The sequence below is a fragment of the Barbus barbus genome, assembly GCF_936440315.1.
Source record: "Barbus barbus genome assembly, chromosome: 11".
NCBI classification, from domain to species: Eukaryota; Metazoa; Chordata; class Actinopteri; order Cypriniformes; family Cyprinidae; genus Barbus; species Barbus barbus.
The window spans coordinates 20,059,452-20,077,477 of record NC_136739.1 but is presented as its reverse complement, the minus strand read 5'-3'; the positions used below and the strand labels follow the sequence as shown (position 1 = coordinate 20,077,477).

Sequence of the window (18,026 nt, the reverse complement as noted above, 5' to 3'; positions counted from 1 at the left end):
GAGGATTCCAGCTTCATAAGAGGGGCCTGGTGTCTCAGCTTTGTCAAAGGCCCATCATGCTTTGAGCTCTGATAGAGTTCCATTCTATTCTCAAGTGTCATTAGCTGTGGGCCAGGTAAAGATTAGATAACAATCAGAACTTTATGAGATACCTTTAGAGGTGTTAGGAGTTTTTTGTCGCACTGCTAAGAGAGCAATGTGGATCCAAAAAAACCCTTATAATTTCCTCTTTTATTTCATTCCTTTGAATCATCAAACAGAGTGAGGACTCTTCAGTTGTTTTGGCAGTACTGAAAAATGTAAACGTATTTTCAAGGAGCAAAGAAAAACTCTTAACATGCCTTGTTAAGCATATTTCATGGAGTATTCATAAATGACTAAATATATAATTTATGGCGGAATTCTGAAAGCAGTTTTATCAAAGGTACTTTAATAATATAATTTGTTTTTGCAGGAGAGCTTGAAGTGTGTTGAATTGAGAACGCTATTTATTTTGTCCTAGGAAAAGAGTCTCCAGCACTCCAGAGCTCTTTGTTTTTCTTTAATGGAGTCATGGCGCTCTCATTGCGCTGTAAAGTGGCGCTTGTTCTGACCTAAATGAAAACAGCCTCGAGACCTCAGCGGTCACCTGTCCTTCACTGCAGTCCCACCAAAACCTGCTGACGGCATCTCTGAGCTCCCTACACCTCATTGACGCTGTTTATGACAGCGGTTCAAACCTAAATATCCAGCTTTTGCTGTCTTCTTTCAAAACCACAGAGCTCATAAAACATCCATCATGACTTTCCTCCATTTTATAAATATCACTCTTACAGGGTAGATTTCCCATCATTCTCTTTCATCACAGCAGAGTGGGACAAGAAGAGCTCATTAAGTTCAAACAACGCAGATATTTCCGTGATAACATGAAAAAGTTTATATAGGAGGAGATTCATCATTTGATAGGATCTTAAAGACGGGGGAAAAAACAAGAAGAGGAAATTTCTGGAATCCCATTTCAGATTGCTTCCCTGAAGAATTCTTCTTTTTTTTCTCTCTCTCATGTCAGCTTCAACATGAAAATGAAGCCAGGCAAAATTAACTCCTGATACGGCTACGCTGAATTAGATGGTGAAAAAAAAAAAAAAAAACTTAAGGATTCCGGCCTTGTCATTTTCAATTTTCTGCTCTTTGGACATGCTTGTATTCAGATTCCCGAACATCTACTCGGCATATCAATCCTAATTAGACAATCTGGGTCCGCGAAGGATGAGAGCAGAGTTATTTGCATAATTTAATCATAAATACTCAGCGATACATATTTCCGAATGCATTTGTACAATCATCTTTCTATCCTTAGGGCAAAAGTATTAATATGATTAGGCAATAATTCTTTAAAAAAGGAGGAAAATAGGAAACCAGAAAGTGCACTCTCTTTTTAAACTTCAGCTTTGGGCTATATGAAAAATTAATTAATTTCTGGGGAAAATCAATTTCTTTATGTGACCATATTAGACAGAGCCGAGCTAAGGCCTGGAATCGCTCTCCAATCAAGAAATCTCATCTGCTCCCTCTAACTTGTGTCAGTAGTGGTTAGCGTCCCTGCACGAGCATCAGCGATCTGCGCACTGCTTCCTAAATATGCTGTAATGTGGAAGGGATGGTGGCTAAAGACATGCCAGGGCTCGGAGTCAGAAAGCTCGTAATGCATTGCATTTTCACCGGCAATCCGTCTCAGGTGCGACTACGGAGGCTAGTGTCACTGTCCTGTCTCGTTTCATCCAGCTGGTGGTCAGAAAAAAAGAAACCTGCAGATGATTTGACACGCTAACACTTACTTGTTGGCTTTGAGACTGATTGATGACTCACGCCGTCACTCGAGGTCACCGTAACCTGTTCTAAGAATCACGAATGTTTGCTATTTGCGCAATTAACGTTGCGTGTTTGACCAGTCGTATTTTTAATTTAAAAGGACAGTTCATCCAAAAAAAATTAAATACTGTCATCATTTGGTCATGCTGTACCAAACATGTATGACTTTTTTCTTCTGCTGAACACAAAAGAAGATTTTGGGGAAAATGCAATACAGTGAAAGTCCGTGTTGTTTTGGACCCTACTGACTTTCACTGTATTACACAAACGTTCTTCAAAATATCTTTTTTTGTGTTCTGCAGGAAAAAAAAAAAAAAGGTTTGGAATGGCATGAAGGATAAGGATAGATTTTCATTTCTCTTTTTCAGTTTTGGCTGCACTATAATACGAAGGTCAAATGTCAAAAACATGAGTTCTGCATATTGAAATTCAAGAGTGTGTGTGCAAGTACAAGAGCTTGAACAGAGGGAACGCATCAAATACAAGTGTTTCAAGAAATGGACATGTTTATTTGTTCCTAGAACTAGTGTTTTAAATGAACATACATAGGTATCAAGTTGCTTTTATCAGTGTCACGTTCATAACAAACTCCTCTTTTACCATCTCCTTTTGCATTGACGACGAATGCCAAGTGCACAGTTAATTTGAACACACGTGGCTAATCCTATCAAGGAGAGCTTCAGTGATTCACGGCGATGGAAAAAATAAAAAACAGATTGTTTATCTGCTCCATTTTCGATCTATCAGCAACGATCGCGAGTCAGGAATATGGAATCGTACATATGATTTGTATGAGAGTGCTACAATGAATCTGTGATTTTAACAAGCCTTTTAACATGCATCCCCCCCGCCCCCCATACAGCCCCCCCCCCCCCTCCAACTCTTTCATCCTAATCAGCATCTGTCTCTCTGTTTTTTGAAGTTATTATCGCCTCAGCTCCCTCTTGGATGTGGTTGCTGGGTGACGGGTATCTTAGCACCCACTCTGACTGGGAATGATTTGAATTCGATCCAAAGATTTCCCATGAGTACCTGTAAACACATCCGTGCCTTGTCGAAAACAAATATATCAGAAGAGCACTGCAAAGAGAGCGAGAGAGGGGGAAAAAAGAGTGATAAAATCTGCCGCTGTGTTAAGACGCACCCCTGAGTGCTAAACAAAATAATGACGCTCCTCTGTAAATATGCCAGTCTGTGTTGTACACAAACAAAAATATTTTGTCAAATGTGATGCACTTGAGACTGAAGTATAAATCCTTAAAGTAAAATAGAAATATAAATTTAAAACATAATTAAATAAAAATTAAACGCATTAAATTAGGTAACAATACACACAAAACATCTTCATTAAATTAAATTTAATTATATTTAAAAAATAAAATAAAATATGCAAGTAAATTCATATGCATCTATTTAACCTGACAATGACAGTCAATTAAGCGCCTGGACCTCCGAAGTAACAGCTGCCTCAGCACTCACCTCCAGCCCAGCCGCCCTGGTGTTTCAATAACCTTTCCTCAGAGTTCAAATGTCACCAGGCGGCAAGAACCACACCGTCCCACACGGACAAAATGGAAAAGAAAACAAGTAGCTGAAGTATTGCTTCTCACAAGGCAGACTCATAACTCCTATGAAAGCAGAGAGATTACAGCCCTGTATCTGTTCGGCGGCAGAAGGTGCACATTAATCTGGGCCGAGGGTCTCCGGGAGAACGAGAGGGGGAGCCGGAGGAACACGTCCTCATGCGGAAGGGAGAACGGGGCGAGTCTGACTCTGCTTCACGGGGAATTCTTTTAACGTGAGCAGACAAAGATGTAAGACCGCTGTTATCCTGTAGTAAAGAGGATTATTAGCAATTCCTCAGCACTCTGGAAGTCGAGGAGCGTGCTGGAAAAGTGAGACTGCTAGTGCTTATGCCATTTTTTTAAATTATCTCTACATTTTGTGGCTAATGGGAATAGGATTTAAATAAGCCGGACTCAAACCTGACCACTTATGCTTGTTAGCACAACACAATGCGTCACACCTCTGATGTTCTCATGTTATGACAAGGTAAACTTCATCACTTCAAAAAAACTAAACTCATAACGTTTTATTAAAATGTACACTGCTTTAGATAAACTAAATGATCCATCCTTAAAATTCAACATCTGAGCACATAATGGCATCCCAAGTCACGTCCACGCAAGAGTTATGACTTAGCGTGCTGACCTTCCCCGTGCGGAGAACCAAAACAGATGTAGATACATTAAATCCACACTGTAAATAAGAGCCAGTGTGTTTGTGTTCCATCCGAGCAGATACCTTTGTCCATACAAATGATGTAATCCTCCAAATGGGAAGCAGACATGGAGGAGGTGATTGATTTCAGCATAACACCGGCAGTACCAGGTGCTTTCAGAGACAATTACAGGCCTCTCTATGCAGCAGTAATAGGCCAGCACTTTAGCGTCATTAAAGCAATGTGTAGCACTGCATTATCCTTTAACCCCATCACTGACCACTCTCCTTCCCAGCCCCAGAGTTCAAACCACACACTCCATCACCTCAGGACCCTGGGACGGGCCGCACGAGGAGGAGGGGAGCCGGACTGAATGCAAGCTCAGGCCCAGGAGGAGCTCGGCACAGACAGACAGCATGGGAAAGACTGAGAGCAGACTGCTCCATTAGCACCGCTGCTGGACAAACACACATCGCACTTGTTATAAAGCTAGAGGAGAATATTTGCAACACTCATTTTCAGACAAAAATATATATAAAACTGCTTTAAATCAAGTGTACAATGAACTGCACTGTGCAATGCATTTGGTGCTACCCTACAACTGTAAGTATAACTGGCATTCAGAAATACAATAAATGTGTTTTACAAGAAAGAGAAAAAATAAATATAATAGTCAATAATGCATATTATAATTGTATAAATTTTGCAAAAATATGTTTTTTTTTTTTTACAGAAGAATTTTTATTTCGCACTCACACTGAATAAAAGTGGCACTTGTCCAAAACATAAAATCATATTAAGAGTGGGTTATTTTGTATGCATATTTTAATTATTAATAATAATTATTTTAGTTAATATTGTGTCAAAAATAACTTTGGAAAAATAGTTCTTGTCAGACTGCAAATTAAGATCTAAAAAGATTGACATCAATATTATGAGCAATTTGTCACAATATTCTCATAAACAACTTGTGATTTAATTTTCGGGTTTTATAGCATTGAAATTCCTCATCTAAAAAAGAAAAATGAAATTATACAACACTGGCTCGAATTGCTGCATGCAAAGGTGTTTTATGTTTTAATTTCAGATGAGCTGTCAACACCTTGACATTTTTAAATTAGCTTACTTTTTCTAGTAATTATTGGGCCCATTCACTTGATCACTAAAGGGTGACATTAAAGTTTCAGGGCGAATTATTCACTGATGTTACAAGCAGTAATTGTTTCCTGTGTGATTTTGTACCTTCAAGCACTGTATCACTCCTGCCATTAAGTATACAAGCACTTATTGACTATGATTAGATTTTTCCCCAGAGGAAGAAAAGAGTAGAAAGAAATGTCTGCTTATAAATACAACTAATACATAGAAGAGAACATCTATTATAATAAGTCTGACAAGCATGCTTATTTTAAATCTGCTCAAATAACAAAACCATTTCAAATAAAATACAATTTTCCTCATATACTCAATATGAGCTCTCTATTGCTTACAGCATGAACAAAAGCATGGTGACTTTAAAACATTAAATTTGTAAATAGAAAAAATGTAACAACAAGAAAAAAGGCTCTCATGCTCTAAACATAACCCTGTGCATGATTTCCACAAAATACATTTAGGGCCAACTGTCATTTATGAATGATTAATTCTGTTAAATATTTGGAAAAAAAAGAAAACACCCTGCATTGTACATTCACTACAACATTTCAATAAAATGTTTGCATTTCTTATATAAAACAAGTTGAGTTAGTCGCTTTATAGTATTCTAGAATTTGTCCATATTTTTATTAGAATGATTTTAATAATATAGGTATGTTTCTTCAATATTTATTTGCAACACCTTGTGTTCAGCAAAGATCCCTCTACTTTTATGTCTGAATAGAATTCTTTAGTTCAAAAATATTGATGTCACATTCTAAGTAAAGAATATAAAACTACAGAATAAAACGTTTTTTGTTGTTCTCGTGTGACATCAGACTGCAAAAACTTTTAATTTTTTAAAATGCAAATAAAAATCTGAAGGTACTTGCAAATATCCTGTACATTACTTCCACATATTCCTGTCATAATTAGCGTAACGCATAAAGTAGCTAAATGCGTTTTACTACCCATACATACATAACGAAAGGTTCACTTGACTTCTTATCTAACTTGACTATTGATTATTTACTATGAGGCACTATAAGTGTGTTCTAACCTGGCATTAGTGCAGTCGTTGTAGAGGGTCTCGAAGTCTTTTCTGGAGATGAGTTTGCAGCGGTTGACCCCGGGCTGGATGGCCCCCAGTCCGCGCAGGATGCGGACTTGCTCCACGTTACACACAACCGGCGTGATCTCCAGCCGCTTGAGTTTGGTGTAGACGGTGTGCAGACCCCCGACCAGGTGTTTGAGAAACAGGTCAAACGCCTGGGGCAGGCAGATGAGCTCCTGTCCTTCCACCGTGAAAGAGGCCACCTTGGCGCCCCTGAGCTCCACCATCCGACACTCATTATTCTGCGGGGTGTTTTCAACGGGGGACGGGGTAGAATACACGGGCTTGCCGGCCAGTGGGATGCTGCTGGTGTTGGTGCTGATCAGATCCGTGCGGAACAGATTCTGAGTCGCAGACTGAGGAGACGCAGAAGTGGCCGAGGGCGAGGATGATGATGCTGCGTTCGCGGAACATGATGATGATGATGCTGATGATGCTGACGAAGAAGTTGAGATCGGACACGGCTGGACCAGAGACGACGGGGGAATCAGAGCAGCCGGTACGGCCATGGTGTTCTGCACCTTTCAAATAAGTTCAGACGGAAGCAGAGCCAGTATGCAAAAGTAGCGCAAAGAAGAAGAAATCCACCCCTAGTGCGCTCCGCCGACGCGCGAATGGATGTGGAGAGGTGCCGTGCTGAAATTAGGGCTCTGAGAAAGATTGAGAGAGAATGACAGGAAGAAAATGAGCAGAAAAGTGTGCCTCTGCTCTGTGGATGAGTTGTTGTTGTCACAAGGTACAGAGAGGGAGGAGCCACTATCAGCCCTTTGAAACGGAGACATGCATAATCTAATGCGACCCTAGTGGAACAGCGTGCGGAACGTTTCCAGCGTTTACTTACAACCTTTTCATGAGCTCGGATGAAACCTGCGCTTCTTCTAGGAATGCTCTCTGAAACTCAACTTATTGCATGTCAGGACACCTATGCCTATTATTGTTCATTGTTTGAAAGTACACTTGAAGTTCACACTTTTTGAGTGAGAGAATAAGCAAATAAAAAAGGTAAAACCTTTTATAATTTCATTAATATTGTATACATTTATGGAAAGTATATGAAGAAAAAAAATAGCTGTGTATATGGTGTTATAAATATGTTTGTTTTCACATTAATTAAAGTTTTTATCACTAATACAATTAACAAAAGTAGGCTATAGATTTAAAAAAGTAGGCTACTGCGAACTGAATCAGAACCATATTCAGAACTTCAGGTGAGTTACTGGAGGTGTAACAACATCAATTTAACCAATTAGATATGAGCTACAGGGGTGAAATTACATCAAAAATGGTCATCATCCTCCTGAGGTGATGGTAAAAGTTATAAGCGGATTTACAGAACAAAAAAATGTAGGTAAAGTAATGTTTCAGGTCTGGTATATTTGATTTGCCGTCAGGTTAATGTAGGCCTATGTTGACAGAACTGGTATCATCTGAATTTGTTCTGTTGTTTACTTGGATATGTGCCATCCATGCAAGTTTTCATGTAAAAAATAAATAAATAAAATAAAAACATATATAAGCAGACAAGAATGCCACATTACACACAATTGTGAAAGTGACTAACACACACGTTATGCATTTTTATATTTCTTTTTAATTTTAAATATTTTTAAATAAATTTCTTAAAGCTTTAGAATTTTGATGTAAAACTATAAACACAGGGAAAGAAAAATTCAAATGTTTATGTTTCCTATTTATAACACAATTATAGAAACGTTGCGTTTCAAAATTTGATACAGAGCGACAACAAAAAAAGTACAGGTATTGAAACAAAAAGTATTAAAACACATCCCTTTTTTATATGAATAAAAGACCCCCAAAGTATATAACACTGTTATTTCTCATGTCTCATTTTGCACATAAATATATTTTTTAAAGACCAAATTTGAACATACAGAACTCTCCTGAAGCAAAGAAAAAACAACATGGAAGTGTACACTGTCAGAACCTATCCAAGTAAACTTAAAAGTTCAAGTTAGTCTGATCTGATCTGCTTTAAGATAAGCAGAATGCCATTTCAGAATTGTCATTCAGGCACAGAGGTAGCATGTAGTGTAAAAATCAATATCCACTTAAAATTCATAGTCAGACAAAGTTGCCCTTTATGTTGCTAACCTTTGCTTAAATATGCATCATATTAAGATTTCATTAAAAACTATGAATGTCATGATAGTTTGCCAACAATTTTTCATGTTAGCATGGGGTTAACTGCAAATGATGGCCATAAAATTCCTCACAAAGAACTGCTAGCAGACATTCGTTTAGAGAAGAATGATGATAAGACAAAAAGGCATCCACAAACTCCACAGGACCTCTATGATGTCTCTGATTCAGAGTCTCTTAACAAGCTGGGTGGGCCTGATGAATCAAACTCCCATTAGAACAACAGTCTTTCAATAGACAAACAGCAGGAAGCACAATGCAGAGAAACTCTGAGTTGTTCACTGCATTCTAACTTTGAATGTTCAATTAGTTTTATTGGTTAAATTAGCAATGTCTGCAGTCTTTATGTACTGGGTAAATGCAAGCACCACGGCAAAAGAAAAGAACTCTTCGATCTCGCTCATTAGAAGAAGCCATTCTACACGGCATCATTATTCAATGAGCCAGGATGAGAGGAATGCTACATGATAACACAGCTCACCTGAGAGAAATTCAAACCAACAGTAATCAAAAGGTTATGCACAACAAAGAATGGCTTGAAACAGCGGAGAACGAATGTTAAACTGTTTTAATTAAGTCAGCATAGAAATGACATGTCCACCTCAATTAGACAGTTATACTTAAACTTCCTCTACATGAAATAATATATATACAGTGGGTACGGAAAGTATTCAGACCCCCTTAAATTTTTCACTCTTTGTTATATTGCAGCCATTTGCTAAAATCATTTAAGTTCATTTTTTTTCCTCATTAATGTACACACAGCACCCCATATTGACAGAAAAACACAGAATTGTTGACATTTTTGGAGATTTATTAAAAAAGAAAAACTGAAATATCACATGGTCCTAAGTATTCAGACCCTTTGCTGTGACACTCATATTTTTAACTCAGGTGCTGTCCATTTCTTCGGATCATCCTTGAGATGGTTCTACACCTTCATTTGAGTCCAGTTGTGTTTGATTATACTGACTGGACTTGATTAGGAAAGCCACACACCTTACAGCTCACAGTGCATGTCAGAGCAAATGAGAATCATGAGGTCAAAGGAACTGCCTGAAGAGCTCAGAGACAGAATTGTGGCAAGGCACAGATCTGGCCAAGGTTACAAAAAACATTCTGCTGTACTTAAGGTTCCTAAGAGCACAGTGGCATCCATAATCCTTAAATGGATGACGTTTGGGACGACCAGAACCCTTCTTAGAGCTGGCCGTCCGGCCAAACTGAGCTATCGGGGGAGAGAAGAGCCTTGGTGAGAGAGGTAAAGAAGAACCCAAAGATCACTGTGGCTGACCTCCAGAGATGCAGTCGGGAGATGGGAGAAAGTTGTAGAAAGTCAACCATCACTGCAGCCCTCCACCAGTCGGGGCTTTATGGCAGAGTGGCCCGACGGAAGCCTCTCCTCAGTGCAAGACACAAAAAAACACCTGAAGGACCACAAGATGGTGAGAAATAAGATTCTCTGGTCTGATGAGAACTTTTTGGCCTTAATTCTAAGCGGTATGTGTGGAGAAAACCAGGCACTGCTCATCACCTGTCCAATACAGTCCCAACAGTGAAGCATGGTGGTGGCAGCATCATGCTGTGGGGGTGTTTTTCAGCTGCAGGGACAGGACGACTGGTTGCAATCGAAGGAAAGATGAATGCGGCCAAGTACAGGGATATCCTGGACGAAAACCTTCTCCAGAGTGCTCAGGACCTCAGACTGGGCCGTAGGTTTACCTTCCAACAAGACAATGGCCCTAAGCACACAGCTAAAATAACGAAGGAGTGGCTTCACAACAATTCCGTGACTGTTCTTGAATGGCCCAGCCAGAGCCCTGACTTAAACCCAATTGAGCATCTCTGGAGAGACCTAAAAATGGCTGTCCACCAACGTTTACCATCCAACCTGACAGAACTGGAGAGGATCTGCAAGGAGAAATGGCAGAGGATCCCCAAATCCAGGTGTGAAAAACTTGTTGCATCTTTCCCAAAAAGACTCATGGCTGTATTAGATCAAAAGGGTGCTTCTACTAAATACTGAGCAAAGGGTCTGAATACTTAGGACCATGTGATATTTCAGTTTTTCTTTTTTAATAAATCTGCAAAAATGTCAACAATTCTGTGTTTTTCTGTCAATATGGGGTGCTGTGTGTACATTAATGAGGAAAAAAAATGAACTTAAATGATTTTAGCAAATGGCTGCAATATAACAAAAGAGTGAAAAATTTAAGGGGGCCTGAATACTTTCCGTACCCACTGTATATAAATTGTTCATTAATATATTAAAGTTGAGAGGCCTATAACTTGAGTCAAGATGTTCCTTCCTTAAAGAAAAAAGTGTATCAATGTGTTCACAACATTGGCATTTACACTATTAGCACTTGAAAAGGATCCGATCCACCAGGAAGGCAAACAGATGACATGCTATCATAAATGCTACCACAAATGAATACGATCTGACTGTTTGATCGCAATGGATAAAATGCTCAATTATCTTCTGAAGGAGCATAAAGGGTGTTCTTTGTTTCTATTCTCTTTCTCTTTTTTTTTTTTGAAAATGACATTTAAATGGTTCCTAAATAGTGCTTGAAGTTAGTCAACGAGTTTTTTGTGTTTTTTCCATGTGTTTATATGATATCAGAGGCCCATGATGGCTGCTGGGGGATGACATGGCATTGCTAATGAGGAAAGGGCCATCACAAGACCACACGCTGATGACTAACTCGTTCCGTTTTGTTTATGGTATTTGTTACAGCAAACATCAGACATACATGAACCATCAAACAAGCTGAGAACAATCTGACTTCTTTCTTTCCTCATCCTGAACGCACCGGTTTGAAGACTAACGAATGGAGAGGCAGAGTGCACAGTTTCCCTCCATCTGTATGAATCACCATAAAGCTAATGGATCAGCGTTTAAAAGTAGAACTACGATACGACTCGCGTATGATCAATGGCACTGTATGTTGTTTGATATAATAATTTATTCAGCCTATAAGGCTTTGATAAAACAATGTTGAAAAGCAATTTAAATGAAATTCATTTAAATGTCAATTCTCATGGTTAGGATTTTTCTATAATTGGCTATTTAATTAAAATAATTTTCACAGTCATTAATACAGCTCGCAACTTGTAGTGCACTGACATGTTTTAATTACATGGTATTAACAAAATTGATATGCTTTAGAAAGCATGGTGAATAAGAAATAATTACACCAATCATACATCATCCCCCTTATGGACATTAAGAGTATTTCAACATAATTGATGAACTTTGAAAAAGGAGATAAATAACTTTAATTGCATAAAATGGGCATACCTGGTTCAAATAGAAACAGCCGTCATTGCATTGCAACATATTGACAGATTACATTAAATGCAAACCTGCTTACCTTCTCATCTGATGAATAAACATGACTTCCATGCAGTAAATATTTGGGTACATCTGCAAGTGTTATATATCTGTCTTCTGACTCACGTTCATTACTCACATTGTTCCTTTTTGGGGGAGGATGTAGCTTAAAATGCTGCTCAGACAAACAGAGTGCAGAGCGAGACAAATACTTATTGATTTTGAATATTTGTCTCCTCAAGGTCACATGCCGTTGACCCCATCCATCCGGAGACGCCCTATGCCACACACACACACACACACACACACACACACACCATGGCAGAGGGCAGATGACACAATAACCACACACAGTTTTACTCTCAGCTCTCCGAAAGCTGGCTCCCAACATCAACCACCCTATATGTCAGTGAGAGAGATGGACTGCAAACCTGTAAAACAGAAATAGTTATAGTATAATAATAATAAATTAAAATAATACTAATAATAAAAATAAATAAATAAAATATTGCAGTCAAAATATTAACAGTAACAGTAATAATAAAACAACAGTGCCTCACATGATTATTTACATCCAGTACATTTTAAAGGAAAAATGGTTAACTACAATAAGGTCCCATTAGTTAATGTTAGTTAATGTGTTAACTAAAAATTAGCAATATATTTGTTATAGTATTTATTCATCTTTATTATTATTATCAGTTAATAAAAAACACAATTATCAATTGTTAGGTCTAGTAAATAATTTTAACATACAAAAATTAACAAAGATTAGTAAATGCTAGAAGTATTTTTCATTGTTAGTTCATGTAAACTAATGTAGTTAACTAATGTTAACAAATGGAAACTTAATGTACGGTAATTATATTAACGTAAAAATAAAATAACTTGCAATATATATTTGGAAAAACTATTTTTTATGTTTCTAAATATATGAAAATATATATGTAAAGAAAAACAGATTTATGCACACATGCTACAGTTAATTCAATTTCTTTCAGCAAATTATTTTTAAATTGATCAAAAGTGACAGTAAAGACATTAATATTGTTCTTTTGGCTTCCTATTCTTCAAAGAATCCTGAATATATGTATAATATATTATATATTTTTAAATTATTAGATAAAACTGTTTCTTGCCCACCAAATTTGAAAATTCAACTTTGTCATTACTTGAATAAATTATACAATATATATGGATAGCACTTAACTAGGGAAATATATAAGTATATATATTTCAAATCTTAATCGCTGTTGATGAAAGGGCGCTTGAACTTTACAGATGGACCTATCAAAAAGGGGAAGAAAAAAAACTGCCCTAGGGAAAGATGCTAGCATTCCTTTTCATTTGTTTGAAGAAAAGCATATTTTGGCTTTTCTCATACAGGTACACAAAGGACAGGGTTAATAAACAGAGACTCCCAATTAGAGCCCCCTCATTTAGTAGACGTCTGAACGAAAACTTTATGACAGGCAGTTGGGGACTGTCATTAAATTAGATGATAGCACACTTTCTTTGCTTAATGAGAATGGAGTTTCTCCCCAGACTGGAATTTTCCGAGTTCACTGCCGTCGGAATGTTTCACAAAGCGAAACTACGGCTCTCTTTGTTGTGTTCACATTACAGATGAGATCAGAGAGTAAACAGAGACCAAATGTGCTCTAATAAAACTACAGATCTTCTAGCCGGCTCATTTCCATGAAGCAGTTCCTGCACAAATCAGGTATGACCTTCAGAGACATAATTAAAGCAAATATTTTTAGTCCCTGATTGAAATGTTGCATGTCAATACAAATTGTGAAGGAACCTCATAGCGGAATGCAGATTCGATTGTTTACAGGACGTATGGAATCTGAAACAATAGAAGTCTGTATAACTGCATCTGAATTAAGTTCCTATAAGGACTCCATATGAATACTGGCATAAAATGGGAATTTCACAATTAATGGGTAACATGTGATTAATTAAATTTGTTTAAAAAGGCATAAAGTTCTTTAGCACAGTTAATGCATTTCATTATAAATAACTCCAATTTATCAGTAAAAGATGGATAAAACCCTCTTAACAGAAATGTTCTTTATAAATCAAACCCAGATGACATTTAACAAAAGTCAGCTGCATTCTTTGTATGGAGGAAGAAATATAATCTACAAGTGAAACACTGGTTGACAACAAATTTTATATATTTATAACATGCAATACTTACATAGAGAAAGAGAGAGGCATTAAATTGGTTAAAAGTGATAATAAAGACATTTACTGTATAATCTTATCTTACAAAGGATTTTAAATAAATGCTGTTCTTCTGAGCTTTCTATTAATTAAAATATCCTGAAAAACATTTGCAGTTTCAAAAAAAAAAAAACAATATAGACACTTCATAAAACAATAATATATATAATACATAATTTATATATATTTTTTGGACTATGATCAAAGCTCGCTCAATATATGTGTGTGTGTTCATATATATATACATACATATATATATGTCTAGCAAAAGTACATTACTAACATAAATTCTCATTAATGTTTAGCTTCCTAGCATAAACTTGGAACGCCATGGTTCATTATGTGCATTACAGAGATACGCTGCCATGAAATAATTATCAGATGTCAAGCTGTTCTGATGCTCAGATCCATTTGTGCGGTTGTTATAATGATGCCATCTTGCCTTACAACTCACTCTCTCTCTGTGTGCATCCTGTCTGCAAATATATCTGCAAATCTCAGGATTCACTTGGAAAGATGCCAGCCAAGTGTCTTGTGAGCTGAGCTGGCAAAACGTCCAACCGTATGTAAAATACTACCCCTCTGGTGATATCAGTCTTTAAAAGAGAGCTAATTTCATTTTTTCAAAAGCAGCCGCTTGATAGCTGCACAATTACTCTGCGGTGCCCCATCCCCTGTTTAAAGCCACACAGACTTTTATATCAGGTGAGAGATTTGTGGATATCTAAATTGGAAGGTAAACCTGTATAAACAGTAGTAATTACCGTGCCATTCACAGGGCCTGTTGTGCTCGTTCGGCAACAGCCACAGTGATTAAAATGAATCACCATCGACTTATCCATTAAATTGCTGGCAGTGGCGATCCTTTGACCTTTCCCATTGATTGAACATAACAATCACAATTCAATTGTAATGCAAAGAGAACATTTTTTATAATGTACATGAGATGCATGAGCCATTTCCTAGAGGGTTGAGGAAATCAATGAAGTGACTTCAAAAGAAACCTGCACAAAGACTCATTCTAGTCAGAATCTGCGCTACATATCGAACCCAACGTTCAGCCGTCTCTTGCATCACACAATACATTTGCATCCTATAAAAGAAACATATTGTGCATCCAAAACCCTCGGTGTCATTTCATGCTAGCTACAATAGCCCAAATACTGACTTGGACGATTTGTTTTGATTTTTAGAACGCTAAGCCTTCCCCGAATTCACTGCATGCGGCACAGAGGTCTAAGAAAATGATTACGGCTGACATTTTCCTCTTTTTTTGCATTGTTCTCATTCACTGATTAGTAACATCTGTATGTGACACTGGTGCGGTTCCAGCAACACGTCTGGTTGTAAAACGCCATTAAACTTGCTGTGAAACTAGTCTGCAGCTGATTACTTGCACATAACTCTGCTCCCTCCCTCTGACCAGGAAGGAAAAACTCTGTGAAATACCCGACTTCTAATCAGCATTTAATTCTGATTTTAAGAGCGGTGCTAGATCATGCATTTCAAAAACGAAGAGTATGTGAATAATGTCCTTAAGGGAATCAGCAGAATTGAGAGATTATAGTTTACACGCACATTAAACAGATTAAACCAGTCAGATCACAAAAGGCAGTTTATCTAATGGAGAAAATGTAGTATGCTAATTGGGTAAAGTCTGGTGCTGAAATTACGCACGAGTTCTTCTCACTGTGTGTAGATTTAAGGGTAAAGTTTGATTAAAATCGCAAGGCTAATCAGGGATATAAGCTGCAAAATAGTCCCTGAACGAAAGTGTGCTCGCCACACAAAAAAGTAATTGTCTACAAAAACTTCTGCGATGACAGATTCAATTCCATTTAGTAAATGTTTAATAAATGTTATACAAACACGGCCGCCTATCTCACTGTATTCAGAAAACAAAGGGAAACTTTAATTGCTTTAATCATTCTGAGCTTTGACGTTGTTATTGGCTTTAAAAATAGCAGTTAACAGTAACTGTCTTGTAAAGGAAATTGAACCACATTTGCGAAATGATCCCCAATTAAGATATGGCCAGACCAGCAAAGTTGAACTGGGGTGTTGTGTCTAAGAAAAGCAGTCGATGCCATACAAAGCTATTTAATTAGCTGAAAGGCCCAAAGAAAACAGGCAGCCTAATATGTATCACTTTAATCAAATTTAAAGTGATTGCATCCCTTTTGAAGATTCCAGAGCACGGATATGTTCATTAACAGAGATGTGGATGGAATGAGGTAGCTGTTTCTCACAGAAATGACTCTTTAACGTCAGGAAGCTCACCGCGCGGCTGAGCAAGACAGAAGTGTGCATTTCTGTTCGCTGTCTTTAGTGTTCACTAATGTGTTTCAACATTGCGCAGTGCTACCTTTAATCTACACTAAAGGGAAATAATGCGTTCCCTGCCTTATTTACCATGCTTACTTAACAAGTGCTGTACAATTAGAATTGTTAATAGATTGAGAAAAACAAAAGGACTTTGAAGGTGGGAAAGTGCTGACATTATTTCACAGGGGAAAAGCACCCATGAGAAAAAAAAGGTCTGCAGTAAATGTAGTTTCCTGCGCTGTTCTTCAATGAAACACCGCTCCCTCTCATTAGAAATGCCATAGAAGACATAAATCAAGGACAGTAAAAATTTCATTGCCTCCGTGTTAAATCACGCACTTTGCGCATTGGACAGCAACTGTGTAAACATTGTAATTTCACTTGATTCTCGTTAAATGTATGCACACTTTTTACAATCCATAAACAGATCTGGAATAAAAGTTAATAAATGTCAAAATTTGCATTTGGGGGAAAAAAGCATCTTGCTGCATTTTCGCAAATATCAATCTATGAACCTTTCAACATTTTGTCAGACAAAATGCTAATTGTACCTTTAGGAATTTGGGACACAGTGACAAGAAATGAGATGCCCTGTCCTTTTAGATGTGGAAATCAACTGGGGTAGCATACAGAAACCCTCGCAAAGGCAAAGCAAACACCGCCAGCCGCGTTTTCTAGGAGGAATTATCAGTGCATAATGATACATCTCTCTTAGATAAAAAAAACGCTTCTCCCAGTTGGAGAACCCAATAAATTCTAGCACTGGTAACCATGAATTTAAAATGACTTATTATCTGACATATATTATCGTGATAGTTGAACTTTGACATTCATGACTACAAAGTACTGTAAATAAATCAGTATATATACAAATTTATTGCTTATATATTACATTGTTTTACATATTGTTTGTTAATTTGTATTTCATATTTTTTAAAACAGACTATTTGGTCAATTTTCAACTGTATACCTAAGTTGCAAACTTACTTCAGTATCAGCATGCTTAGGTTTCTTCTTCATCTGCTGTCCCATCATTCCAACACTGAGGCTAATTTAACAAGGGAGAATTAAGAGTGTAAAAAGTGCTGACACAAAGGTTTCCACGTTATTTGCTTGGAATTGATTTTAACACTTAAACAGAATCCTAACTAAGGGCTTATGTGTGCCAGGCCATCTGCATTTCACCGTAGAAGCATACACATACATATTAGTCTATGGATATCTATCAGAAATGCCAGCTGAAGCTGGCAATGTGTCTCCAAACAAAGCATAATTTGTTTATTTTTACCCAACAAACATGTTCTACAGCATCCTTATGAGCGATTAGCAATGTTGTTCTTCAAAGGTCCTTAAGAGGAGTTTGATGCAGTTCTTGCCCGTCCTCCCATTAATCCAAGCTCAGTTAAGAGTCTGCCATCTGGACGTGTGTTTCAAGCGATAAATATGATTTAGAGTTGATTCAGACATGTTTTCCGCACCGAGTGTGTGTGGATTTCAGAATTAAATGGCACAAACAAATGTGGAGTAGAGAGCAAATTAATATATCTCGTTTTAGAGCTCCATAACAAAGCCGCACCCTTAATTACAGCCTGTAATCATTTCCTGAAACACAAATATCAAGGAATTCAATTACCATCATAGAGCTCCTGCAC

General features: G+C 37.5%; 1 protein-coding gene across 6 annotated transcripts in view; it reads right to left on the bottom strand.

Moving 5' to 3' along the window:
• LOC306876970 (dachshund homolog 1-like) overlaps nt 1–7,060 on the bottom strand; it is a 112,436-nt gene extending 105,376 nt beyond the window's left edge. For all 6 annotated transcript variants that reach the window (XM_079428458.1, XM_079428460.1, XM_079428462.1 and 3 more), the window contains exon 1: nt 6,267–7,060. In XM_079428458.1, coding sequence (XP_079284584.1) covers nt 6,267–6,829 — 563 coding nt within the window. In that variant the 5' untranslated portion in view covers nt 6,830–7,060. The remainder of the gene's footprint in view (nt 1–6,266) is intronic.
• Nucleotides 7,061–18,026: the final 10,966 nt, after the last annotated feature.